The sequence below is a fragment of the Mus musculus genome, chromosome 2 (assembly GCF_000001635.26).
Source record: "Mus musculus strain C57BL/6J chromosome 2, GRCm38.p6 C57BL/6J".
Classification (NCBI taxonomy): domain Eukaryota; kingdom Metazoa; phylum Chordata; class Mammalia; order Rodentia; family Muridae; genus Mus; species Mus musculus.
Window position 1 is genome coordinate 16353244 of NC_000068.7, and position 21974 is coordinate 16375217.

Genomic DNA, 21974 nt, shown 5'->3' on the forward strand with positions numbered 1-21974 from the left:
TATGTTCTCTAGCTGGGCCTCAGTGAGAGAGGACGATGTGCCTAGCCTCTCAGAGACTTGATGCGCCAAGGTTGGGGAGTGCCCAAGAGGACTCCCACCTATTCAGAGGAGAAAAGGAGTGGGGGATAGGGGGAAGGATTGTGGGAGGGGGTGACTGGGAGGGAGCAGTAAGTAGGATGTGAAGTGAAAAGTAAAAATAAATAAATAAATAAATAAATAATCAAATCCTACTAATTTGAGATTCTTCTATAGCTGTTGGTTAAGTGAGCACTAAACTGAATAAATTATTTGATTGCAGTCTAGGTTCAACATCAGGTTCTTGCTCAAGTGATTCCACACCCTGAAAATTTCATGGCTACCATCAATATACTCGATCTGTCATAAACTTACCAGAAGTGGACATATGTACAAGTTTGTCAAAGTAAAATTCAAATAGGAATAAAGAATTGTGATTAAACAGCAGCCCTGATAGAGACCAATGGATTCATATTGACCAAATTACTTCTAAATTGCCATTTGTTAGACTTTCAGTTTGTAGCAACCAATTTTCACTGACAAAAGTATATTTATAGCTGTCATCAAGAGGGCAAAGCACAGCCAAGGATAGCAAACAATAACAAAATAAATACTACTAATTTCCATAAACAATAAGAAAAAGGGGTGAGAATGAGAGAGGAGATGGTGACTTGTGTCTTCTCCAAGAGGAAATGGGCTTTTGTTTTGTGTTGTTTTTTTCCTACTGTACAAATAGGGGACCTAAGACCTAACTTGTTTTGATCATTGTTTGGTTCCTACTGTTGTGGACTTTATGAGAACTGGATTTGGATAAAGGGCCCAGGAAGTTCTCTGCCTGGGTTTCTGCTATAGCCTCTGACCTGTTTTTTGTTTGTTTGGTTTTGTTTGTTTGTTTGCTTTGTTTTGTTTTGTTGGTGGTAGTGATTCTGGCAGGTAAATCTCCATCCCAAATAAGCCCCCGGCAGTGAAAACACGACTCAATTAATATGAACACATGATTGTGCCTAGATTGGGCAGGTCTACCGTTATCCTACCATCTTCCACAGTTTATGAGACCCCTTAGAACTTTAGGTTTCTCCAGGTGATGTGCTTTTGCTCCAATTTTCTTCTTTTTCCTCCTCCTCTGCATCCTCTCCCTTTTCTACTTTCTCCTCTCTCTCTCTCTCTCTCTCTCTCTCTCTCTCTCTCTCTCTCTCTCTCTCTCTCTCTCTCTCTCTCTCCTGCTCCACCTTTCCTTTTATCTGCCTAATCATCAGCTCTTCTTTATTTTACAAATTAAGGTGGGAAGCAGGTTTACAGGAAGTCACCTGAGTGCTCATTCCTTGTTCACAACCACTCAAGGGAGAACAGAATTAATATCAAATATAATTAGTAGTCTATCCACAACCGGTGTCAGCCATTCAAAGTGCAGAAGGAAAACTCAACATCGATGACTGTCCCATTAATTTTTCATTAGGAAACCACTCTTTTAAACTTGATGTAAATACTCTAGATACACAGATTGAGATGTAATTGAGGATTTAAAACACTCTTGGTAGAGCAAAAATAAGAGAATTACAGTCTTAAGTCTGGTTGGCAAGAGGACATCAACCACTCAGAAGAAAGCTCAGGATTTATCAAGCATCTTGGAATAATAAAAGGTGTAAGCATGGAGTATTTAAACCTTCACAAATATCCCAAAATAGAGAAACGAGTCTTATTTTAGAGAAAACAGGCTTGTTAATGTTTTCAGTGGAAAGGCAAAAATTTCTGTATCGAATTTTGCAGTAATCTTGGCCCACTTCCAGTGGGTTTTGCTAGATGTTGAGATGGATTCAAAGCATACATGCATGCATTCTTCAAAGCATGGCAAGGCCAAGACAGTAACAAGCTACAGCATCGGCTGAACCCAGAACACTTTCGAATGTGTTTAAATTAGCTCTCCCTTTGTCTTCAAGAAAGAGCATTTCTCTTCAGGCTAGCAGATGATTTAAAAAATTAAGTTCACTTGGCTAATCCTCCTTTCTAGGACCTTCTATGAACTTCAGTATAAAATCTTCCTGATTTGATGCCTGGAGACCTGAGGCTTAAAGCTTAAATAAATTGCTCCTTGTGGAAAAAAAATTGAAGTACTAGCCCAGGCAGTGCTCCAGAACATGTATTTTTCACCAAGGATGCATTGTCTCTTTGCTTTCTATTTAGCCCCATTAAAAGATGGCTAAGTGTATGCAAATTAAATTAAATTAAATGTAAGCGGATAAGGGGCCTGGAAAGGGTTAATGCTGAAGCAGACCCTCAAGCTGAAAAAACAAAAACAAACTAGCAAGCAAAAACCCTTTAAACCCCCTATAGGAAATTCAATGGGCTTCCTGTTTCTTTAAACTCTCCCTTTCCCTCCTTCTGACACTTTACCAAACCGCGGTGGCGGCCTCAGGACCCTGCAGCCCAGAGCCACCTCCACCTCCCTCTGTGCGGGTCTGGGGTAGGAGGGGCTTTTGATGGGATGGGGGCTGGGAGTTGGGGGATGTCAGTAACCCTAGCGACTCAGGTTTGCTCCCCCGCCACCCAACGGTTGCCAGACCAGCCCTCAGTGAGGGATGAAATACTATTAACCCTTTAGTGCCCAGGCGGAAATCAGAAGATAGTGGGCGCTCCCTGGGGGGCCTCATCCCTCTCTACCCGCAGGCTGACACCCAAAAGCCACGGAAGCCTGGAGGGTGCAGGCGGCATCGGTTCCTCTGCAAAGGTCATGAACCGGGTGGGCGGATGGCGTCCGGGAGACTAGAATCTGCCACCGCCCCACTCGCACCAGTCCTCGGGTGTTTGGGGCCGCAATGGTCCTCTGGCTTTCCCCAGCCAGTCTTCTCGGGCTTCATCTGTGGGAGACTTTTCTGGCGCCCCCTCTCCCCCGAGAAAAGCTCAGCCAATGGACAGGTTGGTGCTGGCTGCGGGTTTTGGGAGGAAGGTGGGAGAAGCCTGGAGGAGAGAAGGGGAGGGAGGAGGGCGGAGGGAAGAGAGGAGGGTTCAGCGGTAGATCTAGCAAATGGCAAGCCGCCTTCCCTCCCCAAAGTGTAGAGCTGGAGCGCGGGGGAGCGCGGCGGCGCCTCCGCCACCAAACTCCTGGGGCTCCGCGGCGTTCGGAGCCACCTCCTGCCTAGCCCGGAGGGGCTCTCTTACCAGGCTGCAACCTCACTTTCCCGTTTTTCTTTTTCTTTAAAAAACACCCCCACCTCTCTTCTGCTCACAGCAGCTGGTGCATTCCCGGCTCTACTCTCCGGAGCTGCCCATCCCTCCGGCTGCGGGCGAGGACGCGCGCTCAGCCTTGGGCGAAGCAAAGAAGAAAAACTTGTCAGAGGGGTTTCTCCAGCCTCCACTAACCTCCTTCTCTCGGGAACACCAACCACCCGCCGGGGCCAGACCTAAGTCTGGGAAAGTTCCTCCGGTGCTCAGCGCCCTCTTGAATCTGGAACAGCACCGGCGCAGCCAGTGGAATTAGATCTGTTTTGAACCCAGTGGAGCGCGTCGCGGGCGCTCGGAAGTCACCGTCTGTGGGCGCCCGGGTGGCGCTGCCTGAGAGGACCCGGGAGTTTGCCGACCCTACTGCAAGTGACCTTTCCTCCCCTCACTTGGTTGATTGTGTCTCAGTTGGGGGCTGCGAGGGTGACAAGTTGCAGTGAGAGCTCCCGAAGTTCGGAGAGGGTTCAGCTGTCTCTCCTTCACTTCTGTTACCCGGAGTGAAATCCTAGCGAAACTGTCAGAGGCCTCCGGATCCCACCCAAGACTCACCAGCAGAGCTCGGCCGTGTCGCCCCATCCCCAGGGATAACCCCGGAGCCCAGGGTCTCAAGAAAAAATTCGTTGGGCAGGGGAGAGAGGTCGCGGCAGCGGCATGGCAAGGTTCCGGAGGGCCGACCTGGCCGCAGCAGGAGTTATGTTACTTTGTCACTTTTTAACAGACCGGTTCCAGTTCGCCCACGGGGAGCCTGGACACCATACCAATGGTAAGAAGTACTTTTCTCAATTGTTTTTGTGTGTGGCTGAAGATCCTTCCGGTGTCTTCGAACCTCCATCCTCATCTCACACCCACCCAAAGTATCTGCCCTTGGGAAACTTATCCTAGTTGTTTTTCTGGGAAACTTGAGTTTCTCGAATGGGGAAAGAGGTTTGCTTGATCAAAAGGTGTGGGAAACCAGGACTTCCCTGAAGCTATGATGCTTACTCCACCTGGGCGCCAGGGGGTGGTCCTGCCTAACCCCAAGTAGCCCAAAGAGGTCGGGGTGTGAGAGAGCCTGCTGCTGCGGATACCTCTCTGAATCTTGGTTACATCAGGTTGTTTCCCCTCTGGATTCTCATCCCTTGGAGCTCAGAGGCTCTTCCCTGTGCGCCGCGGAAGGGATGGATGGATGAACAATCTGATGACAGTCAGGGATGGCAGGTCGCCCCGTGCCAAGGGAAAACGCCTTGTGTCTGCACATCCCTCCTTCAGGCTATCCTCACTAGTTTTCTCATTGTGGGGTTACTAAGTGGATGCAGTAGAAGCAGCGGGGTTCAGGGATAGAGAAGAGGTGGAGAAGATGGGGACCAGTCGTGCCTATGAGGACAAGCCCTGGCCCCATTGTCCTCTGCCTGTCTGTTTCACAGACAGGCCCCAACATGCCAGCAGTTCCTCAGGGTTTCTTGACACTGTCCCTGGAGGAGAAGGGCCTCCAGATACTTGCAATTGGCCGCACCCTGTGCCCTGGTGATCTGTCTGGTTAGGTGTGTGGTAGTGAAGTGTCCTCCTACTGAGCAGGGACTGGCTAATCCAGCTTTCTCCCAAGACCACTCATTCCACTGTGACCCCACAGATTGCTCCCCATCTCTGCCCTTCAGCAAAGAAATGAACAGGCAGGTCAGTGAAACACTGGGGCAGGAATCTGTGAACTCTTGTAGACTCCCAGCAGGAGTGAGAGCAAAGAGCACTTGAAGAGAAAAAGAAAGGAAAACTTCCTGGTTAGGACAATCACTTTGGTTCTGTTTTGCTCTGTACACCTCTTTGTTTAATTCAAGAAAGACTGGTAAATGGTTCTTCAGAAAGTATGCATGTATACCCAGCTGTCAGCCTTCAAGGAGTCACAGAAAGAAGTCCGGGAGGTACACCTGGGGACTCCAGGTGAGAATAAGAGTTTACAAAAACCTTGAATAAAATGTTACCATCTTGAGACAAATAGGATAATCCAAGTCATGCGTGTACCTGAGTTGCAAATTTTAAGAGAGGAAAAAAATTACTTTCTTGGTGCTCCTATTTAAGGCTGGCTCCTATTTAAGTGTGTGTGTGTGTGTGTGTGTGTGTGTGTGTGTGTGTGTGTGTGTGTGTGCTGGGGACCAGCACATGAAGACCACAGGATAAAAGCTGAGATTAAAATTCTTGGATTTTTTTTGTCACCTCTGGTCATCCTCATCAATGAACATAAGTTCTTGGCTATTTATAATTTATATTAGCACACCATATTTCTGTTTATTTTCTTGGCACATTGCATTGGCTGAAAAAAATAACAGTTTTACTTTCTTCAGAAAGCAACACTTTAAAAGATGCAGTAGTCATCTCCATAAGCTTATTTGGAGTAAATGAATATGCAAAGCAATTTTGCAAAAAAGGAGGGGACATTCATCCTGAGTTGTTTGTTTAAAAACTTCTTTGGTACTGGAAGCAAATAATATATTTACAGCAAAACTACATAAAAGAGAGACTAGGAATTTTCATTTAACTACTGAGTATATAATATACTGGCACCCATGTTAAGTTTGCTATTCTAAGGCAAACCTGAGGATGAAATTCATTGCACACAGAGCAGACCAGCTGGTGGAAAGCTTTGGCTTTGGGGAGTATGGCATGCCTTTGTTGATAACATAAATACACCAGCATTTTAAACTAATTCACTATTTCTGGTGGACCTCTTAGAAACATTGTGCTCACAGGATTGGGGACGGGGAATTAACTATAAATCAAACAACACTCCGCATGAAGTTTTATGAAATTATCTCGGAATTCGGGGATTTTAACCTACTGAATATATAACACAGAAAGGTAACACAGAAGAAAAAAAAAAAAAAGAAAACACTCTATTTTCCACTGTAAGATGACTTATCTGAAAATTAAATATCCTGAAACTACTTCAGAAGGTGAAAGGTAGCATGCGACAATCAGGGTTTTATTTTTTTACCACGGGCATTTTGGCAAAGGGCAAACATCTGATTTCATAACAGATTTGTTTGTTGTGCTTTTTACTTTTCTAATGCTGTGGTTGGTTTTATTGCCACCAGAGGGCAGAGAAACCACTAATTTCCTCTGTTCCTGTTTCTAATGTTTTTGTGTTCTAGGGACATGTAGTTCATATTTAATCTGTCATTTTCTTGTTGTTTTCACTGTGTTTTTCTCTGCTTGGATATTTTTTGTGCTTCCTTTCCAGTGAAGTGGGCCAGCTTAGTTAGCAATATTCCTGTTGATTTCCTGTGGCTGAAGTTTCTGTTAGCATCAGTATCTATAACAAAAATTTATAACATAGAGATAATCCACATGAGTGTTTCCTGTAAAGCAAGTGTGGGTCAGATTATTGCATCTGCGGGTTAATTGTTCTTCTCTAGCAATGACTCACAACTTTCCATAAGATACTTAACATAAAATTGAGAAAGATTTTTGTAGCTTGAGTTTGCGTAAGTTATATTGCTACAGAAACATGGTCTAGAGTAGGATTTTCGTCCTTGGATGCCTGCATAGAGGCTTATAACTATTATTACATAATAAACATCATCGTTTAAGCTATTGTAATTGTATCATACATACATAAGTTGTCCATACATAAGGAATGGATGTTACTATTCCTCATCCTTGAGAATATGCTTGAATGTAATTGGAAATGCAAGGTGTTGCAAGTTTCTTCTCTGTAAGAATCAAACAGACCCCTGTAGAGATGTAGACAACATGCACCCTTTTTTGTTTCTAAATGTTACCTCCAATTGCAGAAGCACTATTTTTAAAGATGAATGAATTGGCCCACAGCTGTGATCTTGAGATTTTCCACTTGTTTTGAAGACCATGAGCTTAGGGCATGAGCCAATGCTCCACCCCATCACCTTCTGTATTCTTGAATTCTCACCAAATATTCCCTGAGTGAGGGCCACATGTTCCTACTGTCTTGTCATCCTCTTGTTCTTTTTGTCACTAGTCCTATCTCTACCTAAACTTATACTCTGACTTACTGCTTCCTTTGAAGAACTTTAAGGACTTTGTATGTCTGTTGGTTATGGTGTTTTCTCTTGTTTGTACTGATCCATCTCTATCATAATTCTATTAGACCAGCACACTGGTCCCTGCAATCAGGGTCCCTTGTCATCTTTATGAATCTGCTGCAGCATGTACCATACAGGCATATAATAAATACTTGCAAGACTAAATGGAATAACATTATCGCTGTAGTTCAGGATGGATTTTTGACCTCAGTATGCTCCTGGGAGACTTTTAAGTAATTCTTAACATAAATTGCTTTTAATCAATAAGGTGGAAATGGATATTAAAAATTATCTTCATAGAATAATAATTTAAAAGCAGAGTGTATGCTCTAGGTAGGTCTAGCAAAGTGCCCCAATGCTCTGGCAGATGTCTACTTGCCTTAAGCCTTCTATTTTTATTGTATTTTTTATTTGGCTTGTTTGTCCATGGAGTAAGCCTTTGAAGCCTCAGGTGTCCTGGAACTCACTTTGTAGACCAGGCTGGCCTCAATGTCAGAGATCCTTCTGTCTCTGCCTCCCCAGGGAAAGAAGTTCAACCATTACCTGGTATGATAATTTACACACATACACACACACACACACACACAGAGAGAGAGAGAGAAGCTCTCTTCAGACAAACCAGAAGAGGGTATCAGATCCCATTACAGATGGTGGTGAGCCACCCACCATGTGGTTTCTGGGAATTGAACTCAGAACCTCTGAAAAAGCACTCAGTGCTCTTAACCACTGAGCCATCTCTCCAGCCCCTAATAATTATTAATGATGCTTATTTGAACTTTATTTAATTATATCTTCCTGATCAGAGATTGTCAACCTGTGGGTTGTGACCCCTTTTGGGGGTCAAATGACCCTTTCACAGAGGTAAGACCTAAGTAGTGAATAGGCAGAATTTAGAAGCAAAATCAAATGGCAGAATTCCTAAAAATAATTATGTACATTTAACATGAATTAGCTCGCACTAATAATTAGTAACACAGATATTTTATATTTCTGTTCACAACAATGACAAATTTACAGTTATGATGTTGCAAAACAAAAAAATTTATGATTGCGGGTCACTACAACACAACAACACAACAACACAACTGTAATATGGGATCAAAGCATTAGGAAGGTTGAAACCACTGGTCTTGACCTATGATTTATTAGTTCTTGCTTATTTGTGGTGTTCAGGGGTGGGGTGACCAAACCCAGGGACTCAGACATTCTAGGCAAGTGTTCTTCCCATTCAGCTACATCCTCAGCCCAACTTATTACCTTTCAAATATGGGACTCCTAAAAGAGTTCAAAGTCCAGTTTATGTTCAGCGGTCAACTGATAAGTAGGCTTTCTCTCCTGTACTTTGCGTATGAGCTTGTTACCTTCAGCATGTTTTTGTTGTGGCTGGGTCCAGCCAAACTGCAGATTGAAATTTGGTTCCCAAGTAAACAGCACTGAAACATGGTATTGCCTTTAAGCACACTAGGGCTGTTCCGAAGATTAGGGCAGTTTTCCAGGGCAGCTGTTGTAGACTGACCCCTGTCTCTGAGTGGTTGTCTCTTCTTTGTTTTCTGTTTCTCCTCTGTGCTGTGACAATGCAAGACAGGCTTGTTAAAAAATACTTAATGCCAGAATGACAATTCTGTGACTAATTATTTATTATCAAGTGCCAAGCTTTGGTTTATTCTCTGACGAGCTTGTAACTTAACACATTCAAAGTTTTCTGTGTCAACCATGTGGTTAGTTACCTCTCTTCCGTCCAAGGCAGTATCAGGGATTCTGGTACATAAACAGAAAGCAGACTAAGGGATCTTTACTCACTTAAAATATCATCCTCAATTTACTTGGAAAGTCAGAAAGAAGTGAATCTTATCAAATCTCTACAGTACATTCAGTTATGTATTACTAACCTGCTTTTCCACTTAGTCTTTTTTTTTTTTTTTTTTTTTTTTTGGTTTTTCGAGGTCCACTTAGTCTGAATCTGATGAATTCCAAACTTTTCTTTTGTTCTGAACACAACCCTCCACTTCCAAATTTAGCTTTAATTATCTCTAGAGCATTGTATCCTGGACATTCTTTCTCCAGTGAGTGCCTTCGTTCTGACCCCATACAGTGATTCTAATCCACTGGGGAGACCAACACAGAGTACCAGTCTAGTAAGGGTGCTTTCGTTTGCACACTTCCTCCACCACATACAGTGTCACGGATTGCCAAGCCAAACTAACAGAACAAAAAGGCATGTGTAGAAAATACCACTTTGTGTTTCTAGACAGTGAAGTCATTTCCAATTTGAATGAAAAAGACAGCATGATTTGGAATGAATATCTAGATTTGTGCACTTAAACAGAGTCCATAGGCTTGTTTGAAAATAGCAAAGTATGTTCTAAGCAAACCTAAAGTCCAGACTAGACTTATTCCTCCAGTGGCTCGCCAAGCAGCTCTAGCACTGATAGCTCCTCTTTACTCGCTCTTTACAGCCTCCACAGTGGGCCGTGGTCACTATTTCTGTGCTTGTACTAGAGCATGACAGTCTTCTAGGTATATTGTGGTGAAGCGCATGCCGAATCCTTATACATATCTGCTTCATTTTTCCCAAGGTTGAAACTCCATCAACTCAGAAAATAAAATTATGTAGTGTGTGCTTTTGCTCTTTGACATCTTAACCTTCTTGCAAGCATAGTTGAATACAACCCAGTATTACATGGGCTTTCTTTTGAGTGTCCCATCTCCATTTTTGCTCTTTCCCTCCATAAACTGAGAAAGGACTCCCTACAGATCATATAAATATAATCTACCTGTGAAACACTCACACCAAGGATATGTGAACTGGTTTGTGGTATATTGATTCATCTTCTCAGTACTTATGGGGTCCTGATTTTAGAAGAACAGACAAATAAAAACTAATCCTGACCTTTTGATTAAAAGTAATTTCAACCTCCTTTAATTATTGCTGGTTTATGTCTTCTTAATAGGAGCTTATGCATGCTTAATGTACACAACAATTTTTAGGAATTCTGCCATTTGATTTTGCTTTAAACTCTGCCTATTCACTACTTAGGTTTTGACAATGTGCACCCTTGACTTTTTTTTTTAATTTAGCATTTTAGCTCGATAATTCCAAGAATCAAAAATTGATTGGTAATAAATGCCTTCTGATTTTTCTTTACTTTTGATATTGCTTGTGACTTTTCTGGTGCTAATTTTCTCCTTGTAGATTTATATAATTGTTCATGGTTAGGTAATTAGTGCTCTTGTGAGCAGGGTGGTCTGTATGTCCTTGCTTATATTTCTTCTTGCCACAGGCAGGAGTTACTCATCTTTCATGTAGAGCTCGCATTTCCAGATTCCTGGGCCTGTGAATGCTCAGCTGTAAAAGATAATTCCTGGGGTAATCCCTACAAAGCTAATAAACTTCAAAGATAAAGGGAGGAAACTCATAATTATTACTGTGCTCATATCACACAGTTTTATTTCTTCAGAATAAGTCTTTGTATCTGATGGGGCAAAGCCGTTCTTCTTGTTCGTGCTCTTCAGGTGCTTTGGCTATGCTCATAGGTTCTTTGTTTTGTTTTGTTGTTGTTTTTTCTATAGTCATTTATAGCATATAGTATCAGTGTTTTAGGTTTTGCTAAATAAAACTCTTGGAGTTTTGATTGGAATCATGTTATGTTTGGAGTCACTTGTTAAAAATTCAAGTCTCAAGGGGAGGTCCCAAGGCCTGACACTATTACTGAGGCTATGGAGCGCTCACAAAAAGGGATCTATCATGACTGCCCTCTGAAAGACCCAACAAGCAGCTGAAAGAGTCAGATGCAGATATTTGCACCCAACCAATGGACAGAAGCAGGTGATCCCTGTTGTTGAATTAGGGAAGGCTGAAAGAAGCTGAGGAGAAGGGCAGTTCTGTAGGAGGACCAGCAGTCGCAATTAATCTGGGCCCCGGAAATCTCTCAAACACTGGACCACCAAACAGACAGCATACACCAGCTGATATGAGGCCCCTAACACACATACAGTAGAGGACTTTCAGGTCTGTGTTCATTCAGAGATGATGTACCTAACCAAGTGGGGTGGGAGGTGGGGGCATCCATTTGGAGACAGGGGGTGGATAGGTGTGGGATGTGGATGGGGGGGTGTGGAATATAGAGTGTAAAAAATAAAAATAAAATATAATAAAAAATATTATACATGCTGGTAATAAAAAGAGTATTTCTGATGAAAAAAATATTCAAGCCTTAAATAACTGGAAACTGTGAAGTTTGTTTCCTACAACTGCTAATAGACAGAAAAAATGCCAGGATAGCTGACAAGAAATTGTTAATAGTGCCCTCATGGCAGTGACTATTTTCTGTTGTATGACTGTTCCAAGGTAGAGGATTGATGCTCTCTCCTGATAACATTATCAAACTCACCACAGTTCCTATATAATTCTTAGAAAACACAGAGGAAACCACAGTTTAGCTCAAAAGATAACCAAGGAAAGTCATGTTTGTCTGACTCATGAATTACCCAAAGGAGAGTGAGCTCCAGGCAAACGGGAGCAGGGAAAGATGACATTTCATTTTTGCTCTTGTCCTGTGAAGATAATGCTCTCTGGACCCATACAGAGTACTGTAGAAAAATGTCCTACATCTTATTGGAGATTATCATTTTAGATTATCATTTAAGTTGTGGGGTCAGAAAGGCAGTTATCATATTTGTTCTCTTATTTGTGGATCCTAGATTTTATGGAGATACATATAACTAGAATATAAGACCTGAAAAATACAAGCGATGCTGTCTCGGGGAAGAAGGGACCTAACAGGAGAAGGAAGAGGAGAGAAATAAGAGGACAGTGTGGGTGCTAGTGATCACATTCACACAATTATCACAATGAATCCAGTGTTAGGTATAGTGTGTAGACACCAATATAAATATTTGTTCATCATAGGAAAAAATTCAGCGGGGTGGGGAAGTGAATCAGAGGATAGAGAGGGACCAGAGAGTAGATAAAGAGCATGTGTTTAAAAGAGGTGAATGTCTACAACTCCAATACTGATTTGCTGTCTATCCAATACTGAGGCAAACTGTAAGATAAGTGAAAGACCCTGTCTCAAAAATTAAGGTAGAAGGGAATGTTGACCTCCATCATTTGCATGATAACCCATGGGTATGTACAAGCACATACACATCTATGTATAAGCTACACACACATTTACACATATGCACACACACACAGAATGCACATATGCATGCATATAACACAGGCATACAATACACACAAATGAATAGATCTGTGGAAAATCAAAGTTCTTGGTGTTGGTAGTCTCCTAATTTATTACTTATTAGTTAATTTCACTTCTGAAAATTTACATGGAAAGAAAGTAGACATGACACATTGTCCCCATTCTCAAAACTGTACATTGCAGATTCTTTGTAGTGGCAAACACTTCCAGTTAAAGATTCAGACTTCTCCTTGCATCTCAGTAGCACAGTTTAAACTCCACTTCCTCCGTATTATGACACAGTGAACTGAGTGCAGCGGTAGTCAGCAGTGAATGATCATGCTGGGCAGCTGCTTTTATTTCTTTCTTATTTTGCCTGCCTTATCTTTTTAACATCTGTTGTTTATTTCAAATATTTTTAAAAAACAAGCATGATTCAAAGTCCTTCTGCAGATGATAGTCTCATTGTGTGGACATTGCAAAACCGCTCCCCATGGGGAGCCAAATTTGTTCAGCCTCAGTTTTGTCAAGTTGCTCTGAGAAGAGACATTTGTCCAGCAGGCCCAGCCACTAGGAAGCTGATTGCTTTGTGAACTCTGTGCCTGGATTTGAGTGCCCCTGGCTTGTCTCTGCTCTCAACTTCAGCTGCTCTGACTTGCTCACTCCAGTAGTGTATCTCACCTCCCAAACCGTCTTGCTGGAACCCTGGGGTAGCAGATGTTTTTCTTGTCACCATTGACCACAGTACCTGACTTAAAGAACTTCAAAGAAGGAAGGATTTATCTGACCTAAGGATTTCACAGGCGTTGGTGCTTTGTGGTAGCGAGGGCAAGGGGGAATGGAGCAGTTCGTATTATGCCAGGCAGGAAGCAGAGGAAGGGGATTGGGGAAACCTGCTAGCTCTTCCTTTTTCCCCTTGTATTCAAACTAGGCTTTCACAGCTCTGGGAGTTGAAGCAGCTCACGTTCAGGGAGAATCAATCACCCAGTCTTCTCTGGAAATCCCCTCATAGACACACCCAGATGAGTGCCTCACCAACATCCTAGGTCATCCTAAATCAAAACAAGTTAGCAATCAAGATTAGCACACAGGCCAGAGTCATTCCACAGCTGAAAAGGTCTTTCTAGAATGCACGTGGGGCTGGCTGTTGGAAATGATTTCATGCATAATTGTTGCATGTAAACTAATAATATTCTAATACTGCTTCATATTTCCAAATCCATCACTTCCAGTCCACTTCCTCCAGCCTTTCAAAGTCTCCTAAAACTGTGCATCCTCTAGAGTAGCCTTTCATTCTCTTTTTCACCTTATGACTTTTCTCTTTCATTCATCAATTCTCTCTCTCTCTCTCTCTCTCTCTCTCTCTCTCTCTCATTCTCTGTGTGTGTGTGTGTGTGTGTGTGTGTATGATTATAAACTACAGGAGTTAGATACCATCTAGGACTGACCTCTATTGGATCACTGACTGCAGAGGCAGGAAGGCAGGAAGCCTCCTGTGCAAATTTCATGAACTATAGAAACTACCTAGTGTTCCTCTTGTGTAATGGGGATGTATTTGGTTAAATTTATCCTTCAGGCAGATTTTTTTTTGTATCTATTTTTCTACATGTTTTAGGCAATTTTCTTAGTCACGGTTTCTAGAACAGGATAACTTGGATTTAAATGTCAGTACCCAAAATGTAAAATATAAATAGGAGGTTGGACAGGAGAAATTGGAAAATATTATTTGTAAGGAGTTAAACCTCCATTTAGTCTACAGCTGTATCACTGCACACATTCCTGGCATCATTTGATCTTGGAAGCTAAGCAGGTTTGGGCTGGGTTAGTACTTGGATGAAAAGACATCATTCATAAAGGTGAGTTTAGCATTTTTGTTTGTTTGTTTGTTTGTTTGTTTGTTTAAATAAAAGTGGGTTTAGGAATCGTGTGGTCACAGCAGCCAGGAGGAAAACAAACAAACAAAAAAAAACAATCAATGTCTAGTATAACATTTTTTTAATTAGATTTAATTTTTGAGTTTTATAAATTTAAATAACATTGCAAAGGTCAAGAAATGACTCGATTTTAATTTTCTGTGATGATGCACCTCTGGGCCATATGGAATTTGTTTAACCAGCTTTCTAGATGTCTAAAAGAGGTGTCTAAATGCTGGGAAATATTCCTCATAACAAGACCTTTCAGATCATTTTAGATCTAAGCTATTGGCTGCCTTTTAAACCCACTTGTTCTCTGCAGCTGTTAAGAAGATCTCTAGAATTCTAGAATTGTACTCAGTGAGTGACACCTACTCCTTCAAGGTCTTTAGTGGGAGCCCTTTGTCCATGTGAGATCAGTTGAGGTGAGCCTCCTTCCTGCACAGAGCCTCTCTTTTCTGCTGTTCTCTTCTATTGTACTCGCTCATCCTCTGCTTTGTTTTTCCTGGAATGTTCTTCAAAGTTCTTACCATCCTCCACACTAATCTCGCGCTGCAAAATTCTGATGTTTTTATCTGCTCGGTATCTCTTCTCTGTTCTTCTGGACGTAGGACCTCCCGTTGTCTGAGAAGGTCCTCCAGCTGACTTGGTTATGAACTATAATTATAGTGTCCTTCCCCAGAATGACCAGCATGTGTGCTGCACTTCAGTGCTTACTAAACCTTATGTGCTATGGTTTGGATCATAAATGTCTTGAAGAAGATTGTCACTGAAAATTTGGTTTTACACTGACAAGTCTGTTGGGAGAAGGTAAAATCTTTGGGGTTGGAGCCTAGTTAGAAGATGAAATAGCTAAGGGCAAGTACATTGCTCCCTTCCTTGATTTCTTTCTTCTTGCTTCCTGGCTACCATATAGTGAGCAGGTTTCCTTGCAAGCTTTCTACAGTAATGTATTGACTTATGTTGGCCCATAGAGCACTGAGGCTAATAACCTGCATAATGAAACCTTTGAAATCACGAGTCAGAATCAAGGTTTTCTCCTTGAAGTTTGTTTTCAAATATTTCATCATCTGAATGGAGTGAATACTAACATGCACATACTCTGAACAAATGCGTTCTGTCTTTGTTTCACACAGCTATTACTACTGCGTTAGGAAGGGAGAGTTCGAAATCTACAGACAATTTTACATTTTCCAGTATTCTAAATCAGCAGATTCCAGTTTTGAGGTGTTATTGTCTTCCTGTGGGATGAATCCTTGTAAACATATCAAAATTTCCAGTTCTATTGGGCTTATTATAAATAGTTGATTCTCCTTCCATTAATTTACAAATTCATGGGCATAGGAATCACAGTTGATTTGCTCTTTAGTATTTAATTTAAATTCTTGACACTTTGTGCAGCACTGGGCATATAAAAGGCAATTTGTTAAATTAACTGTTTTTGTTCATTGGTGAGAGCATAATCCCAGTGACTAACATAATTCCAATCTCAAACATCATGTGACATTAACCAATTACATTTTTGCTGTATGCATTAAATTATCTGATCCACCTTAATATTTTAATCTTTCCTTGTATTTAATTTGATATCTTCCTTTATTTTGCTCTGCAGTTGAATCACTGTTTTATTCTTGCTACAGGTATAAATTTTGTAAGCACTAGAGGCTATTGAGAAAGAAACAGCTAACTGTTCAATGAACAATATAGCATTTGTTTTGGTTAGTCTTCCAGTCTATATGCTTGTATAAGAGGGAAGAGAGAAAACACCCAGATAATCATTACTCTATATCTGGTGCTCATTTATTTTCTTTATTTTATATCATTGTTTATATATCCAAGATCAGTTAAATTTTAATAAAATGGAATTTTTATAATTATATTTTAGCCATATTACTTAGCAATAATAGGTTCTCAATGTAAAACTCATCAACTTAATTATTAGATTTTGCTTTTTTATAAATTCATTGACTCATTTCTCCGTTTATTCAAAAATTAACAAATAGGTTTTTAAAAAAGTAATAGAAGTATAAGTTGACATATTTAGTAGAATCCAAGTAGGCTGTTATAGGGTGCCTGCAAGTGTCTACAGTTTGGTGTTCAAGAATCATGGGTCAATGAATTTAGTTGCCATAGTAGTGCTATTAGGAAGTGGTGAGACACTTAAAGCAGAATTTAGTGGGTGGTCTTTAGATCACTGTGAATGAGGTCTCCGGTTTCCTTTTATCATAAGTTAGTAAGTGTTGTTCCCTTCTTATGCATTCTCACCATTACTACCAGAGGCTTGAAGGCAATAGGTCTACCTGGTTATAGAATACAACAACAACAACATAAATAATAAGCCTTTCACCTTTATAATTTGAATATCTCACATACTTTTTATGATGAAAGAAAGCTTACTAACATAGAAACAGCTATTTATGTCATATTCTTTAGAAATGACAGTCTTCCATCTGTTAGAATTTACAGGAGATACATAATCTAAGTATATTTTCATGATATTATATGATATTCCTTCCATAAAGTTCAATTTGCCTACTTTTAATATTATTTCCTCTTTTCTCCATCTGTATACTTCAGTTTAAACTGTTCTTATCAATTCAATTTAATTTTATATTCTCAATAAATGAACAATATATACTATTTGAAATGTGCAATAAATTTCATCTATAAGGAAGATGGGCATGTTCATGTTAGCTTCTATTTCTGTGAAAAAAATGACTAAGGAAGGAACTAAAAGGGGAAAGGTGTTATCAGTACAACTGTAAAGGTTCTCTACTTTGCTCGCTGGAACTTGTAGTAAGGGGAAAGAAAATACCATGGTGGGAAGCACGCTGTTAAGTAAAACCTCTCACCTCATAAATGGCATGCAGGAACCAGAGTAAGACACATAGAAGTATGTGGGGCACATCCCCATTGACCTGCTTCTTCTAAGTAAGTCTACTTCCTCAATTTTCTACCACTTTCTGATAGAGATAGCATCATATAATGAACCCATCCATGGCTGAGCTCAATGAAAAAGATCCAAGTAGCCATGATTGAGTCACCTGCCTAAGCCACACTTCTGAACATCTTATCATTAGAGACTAGCTTTAAGCCCTTGGGCTTTTGAGGAAACTCTCAAGTCAACTTTATAAGAATGTCTATAAGATGGATATAGTTTCAGGAGCCTGGCAGCTTGAGTCAATGGGAACTAATCCATTCAGTCAGCCATGACCTTCTGGAGTGACAAGGTCTAAGGCATGTATTACCAGAACTTACATGGTAAGAAAAATAAGTCTTATGGATAACAGCATTCCATTATTTTGTTTGCTAAAAAGATGCTTTGACACTAGGTAGATTTTCTCAACATCTTTCTTTTGTCATTCACTGGCTTTATGACATTGAGCAAAACTACGAACACTGAGAACCTAAATTTCATTATTTGTAAAATGAAAATAAAACCATCAGTCTGTTTTAATGAAAGCTGCTGTGTTTTAACTAAGTATTTCCTTCTCTGAAGGTTTATTGAGTGTCTTACTTTTCTACTGTTGTAATAAAACACCGTGACCACGGCACTTGGTAGAAAGTGTTTAATTTAGCTTTTATTTTCAGACTGCTAGAGTCCATGATAGAACAACAGAGCATAGTGCCTAACCATCTGAGAGTTAACATCCTTATCTTTAAATAGGCAGAGAGAAGGCACACACTGGGAACACCTGGAGGTTTTGGAAACTTCAAAGCCAGCCCCCAGTAACATACCTCCTCCAACAAGGCCACACCTCCTAAGCCTTCCCAAAGAGTTTTAGCAAAAGGGGACCAAGTAGTCAATCACAAGAGGGCCATTCTCATTCAAACTATCACAGTTAGGTTTCCATGGGAAAAATCATATTTGATTTGGTATGTCCTGAAAATCTCGGACAGAGCAAAAATATAGGGAATGTCATGTTATGGAACTTTTCTCAAAATAATGAACAGTGAAGAGAATTTTGTTATGTAAATATTAATCATTAATATCTCTAAGTTTCATATGGCCAGAGATAAAGCCTTTTATGACTGTGAAATTCCCTGAATGACAAGTGAATATTTTTTGGATAACAGTGGTCTCTGAATATATAAACTCAACATTCTACCTACATCTTAGTGAGCTTATCTGAAAAGGAAGCCATGCTAGAGACTCTAAGATTCCATTGAGGAATGAAAGTCAATACATGCGAGAATAAAAATGAATCTAGGTCTAACAGTCCAGTGTCTTAGTTATCAGTTCTCCAGACCTGTGTAGAATCCTTTGTACTTAAGGTGAATTAAGCAAGCCCCTATATGTAAGTAGCACACTGAGATCCATTCATGGAGTTGAGAGCCATGGAGCAACTCTTGTTCAACTCTCATGAGGATGTCTTCTACACCAGCTTCTCAGCAACTCTTAATCTAAGAGAGCCATTTGTTTGGATTTTGTTGTAATGTATCAGTGGAAATGTAAGCGTTGGGGCTGGAGAAATGGCTCAGTTGGAAGACCCAAGTTTGATTTCTAGAACTCACAGGGTAGCTCCAGCCCCATGGAATCTGATGCTCTTTTCTGTCTCTTCTAGGCATAAGGAATACCGGTAGTGCATAGATATTCATGCATATAAACATATATAAACACCCATAAATGTAGAAGAATAGAAAGGGGACAGAGAAAATATATCATGTGAAGGCACAGTGCTCACTTATGGTTTTCCTGTTTGAGGCTTTCGATTATAATAAAGAGGTGTATAGTATAAAGATCCAACTGTCAGAGAAAAGACATTCTGGAGAGGGTTCCTAGTTTTAGACAGAATTGTAGGAAGTCACTAACTTGTTTTGACACTGGGGGAGTGTATATCATTTCCCTATGAGAGTTTAAATGTGTTTGCATGTGTATGAGGAGAAGGCCATGTTAAGACATTAGAAAAGGGCATGTGGGAATCAGGGGGAAGAAATTTGGGGAAGTTTCATCTAGAAAGAGGGGTGGCTTGGTCTGGTTTAGAAGAGCGAGTGAAACTGAATAGTGAAGAAACAGTAAAAAAAAACCCTTCAGAACAGAGGAGAACACAGTGTATATTGTGTAGGAAAATGCTCTTGGTTTGGGGGGCCATTGAGGAGGTTGTCGGGCAGACGGCTAGTGGCTAGTACAGTAGGAAGGTTGTACTTGCCTGATGCTGAAAGCTGTCCTGAATGTGACAGCTAACCTGTGGCAAAATTTTTGGTTGAGTGACTAGCTCTGAATGGACCATGGTGTGGAAGCAGTGAGGAGAGAGGACTTGGGGACAGAGTGAATTACAGACTTTTACATTGTGACGATGGTGACCAAGGCTCAGATGAGGGCATTCACCTAGCTCCCATGTGATTTAGAGACTAGGCAATGACTCCACCTGAGAATTCAGTATTCAGACATTTACAGAACAGTCTTTCCACTGGAGCTTCCAGAGTCAGCTCAGCAGAAGGTATCATTGAGTTCATGAATCAGAGTCACAATGGATTATGGCTAACAGAGACCAGCAGCAAACAGGAATAGACAGTGAGTAGGAGAGAGGTTGAAGTCCAGGAAAAATGGTCTTGGAGAGGTAGTGTGAGGAAGGAATCCAGGAACAAGAAGATCTAGGGGACACAGATTTGTAGGGGTTCTTGGGCAGACAAAAAAGTCCTCATTTTTTTGGCAAAGATGGAGCGATCCGGGAGGGAGGTAAGGGGTAATAGTGCCAGGCCATGGGAGAGTACATAAGGAAGAATTTGTTCAGCTATTTTGAAACATCTATCGGAAAATAATAATGTAGACGTGAGTGGATGGGCATATAGAGAACAGGGGGTTTTGAGCCTGTCCATAGGTTCTGAGGAAGCAGCCTGTGGTGGGGAATCAGACTGGGGCATGCGGATGTGCTCCAAGCACAGGAAGCAGGGTTCTGACTGCTGTATTGAACATAATCACAGTGCTCCCCAAATGCAACTTGACTTTAAGAAGATCTTTGATTGTGAATACTGAGAACAGGCATGATAGATAACAGAAATTTAATTAAGACTTAGATAGTATCATGTTTGATGTAACCCAAAGTCATTCAATACAGGAAATCTCGTAAGTATAATAGAGTTTATTGGAAAGAGTATTTCCAGAAGGGGCTGTGGAAAAATGAGTGAACTCTGGATTTTATCACTTAACTCCGGCCTACAAAGCCACTGGGACATCATGAAGAAGAATGGAGGGTTTTGAAAAAGGATATAGAAGATGATTTCTTTCCTTCTTCCAGTCAGATTAGTACCTAGAAAGAAATGCAGTAGTGACTTTAAGAATTCAAACTGTAATATGAAAAAGGTGATGTTTTTCTTCACTGGTCAATGATAATTAGTCTTACTATTTTTTACACATTAATTATTTTATGACAGTTGTGAAGATGGACTTTTATAGTGAATAACACAATTACTGGTACATAGCAGGAAAGCAGAAAATGTGGAAAATTATTTTTAAGTTTCTAATACTCAGGGAACCTAAGCATCAAGAAAATAATCTTTAGTGAAACTTTAGAAGTCTTTCTCACTAAGAAACTGTAACATTTACAAAGGAGTTACTGTTCCCTTCACGGTGAGTTGAAGTTTTTTGTCAATAATCATTTTATGAAATTGTCTGAAGACTGAAAGGACAGATTGTCACTCTCTGTAATGTGCTACCCAGTAATACATTCCAGAGTAGCTTGAAGTTTAAAAAACAAGAAAAGTCTCATGGTTATTCAAGTTTCAGATTAAAAGCTAAAGTAACAGTTAAAACCACAAACCCTTCTCATCTGGAGGCTGTTTGCCAGGAGTATAAGATAGTTTTGTTTAACAATTAGGTCATTGCTTGGTGTCCTCTGTAAATGAGTATGTGCATTTGTGGTGTGTGTGTGTGTGTGTGTATGTGTGTGTGTGTGTGTGTATGTGTCTTGTGAGAGGGTGGGTGAGTGTGTGTATCTGTGTGAGTATGTGTGTGTGTGTGGCTGGTTAGAGGGTGAGTGTGTGTGTGTGTGTTATGAGAGGGTGGGTGAGTGTCTGTGTATCTGTGTGAGTATGTGTGTGTGTTTTGCTGGTTAGAGGGTGGGTGAGTGTGTGTGTGTGTGTGTGTGTAGTGTGTGTGGTGTATGCATGTGTGTATTGGGGTGTACAAGAAGGAGTGAGTTGAAAAGAAAGTAAAGTGAAAGGAACAAGGTGCAGACCAGGTTCTGATGGTTCCATAATATTTATGGATTACCATAAGGGGGTTACATCTGTTTTCATAAATTATTGGTACTATTTTACCTGTGTAAACCTTTGCAAAGACCAAAACAACACCATGCAATATTAATGAGTGTTGTTTCATAGGGCATGCAAAAGTGTTAACATAGAATATAAATGTGCCTTGGTTTAGAGTGATCCTTCAGCCTGTAGCTGAACTTGATGGGTCATTTATCGTTGTTTGTCTGAGGAACCTGTTTTATCACATGCTTTCATATAAGCCAGAAGCTCAAGCCTCTTCTTCCTATTTAGCCCATTCTTACTCATCTTAGACTCTCAATATTTAACCTGGTGAAAAACAAACAAACAAAAACCCCAAAAAACTCGCTAGCATAAAACCATTTATTTTCTCATTGACATTTTGGATAAAACATTAACTT

At 40.6% G+C, this 21974-nt stretch overlaps 1 protein-coding gene across 2 annotated transcripts in view; it reads left to right on the forward strand.

The window, feature by feature from the left end:
• The first annotated feature begins 2496 nt into the window (after positions 1-2496).
• The window catches only part of Plxdc2 (plexin domain containing 2), a 405393-nt gene continuing 385915 nt past the window's right edge, over positions 2497-21974 (forward strand). The window contains exon 1 of one of the 2 annotated variants that reach the window (XM_006497531.3): positions 2497-3994. In XM_006497531.3, the coding sequence (XP_006497594.1) occupies positions 3883-3994 (112 nt within the window). In that variant the 5' untranslated portion in view covers positions 2497-3882. The remainder of the gene's footprint in view (positions 3995-21974) is intronic. The other variant, NM_026162.6, reaches the window with a different exon arrangement.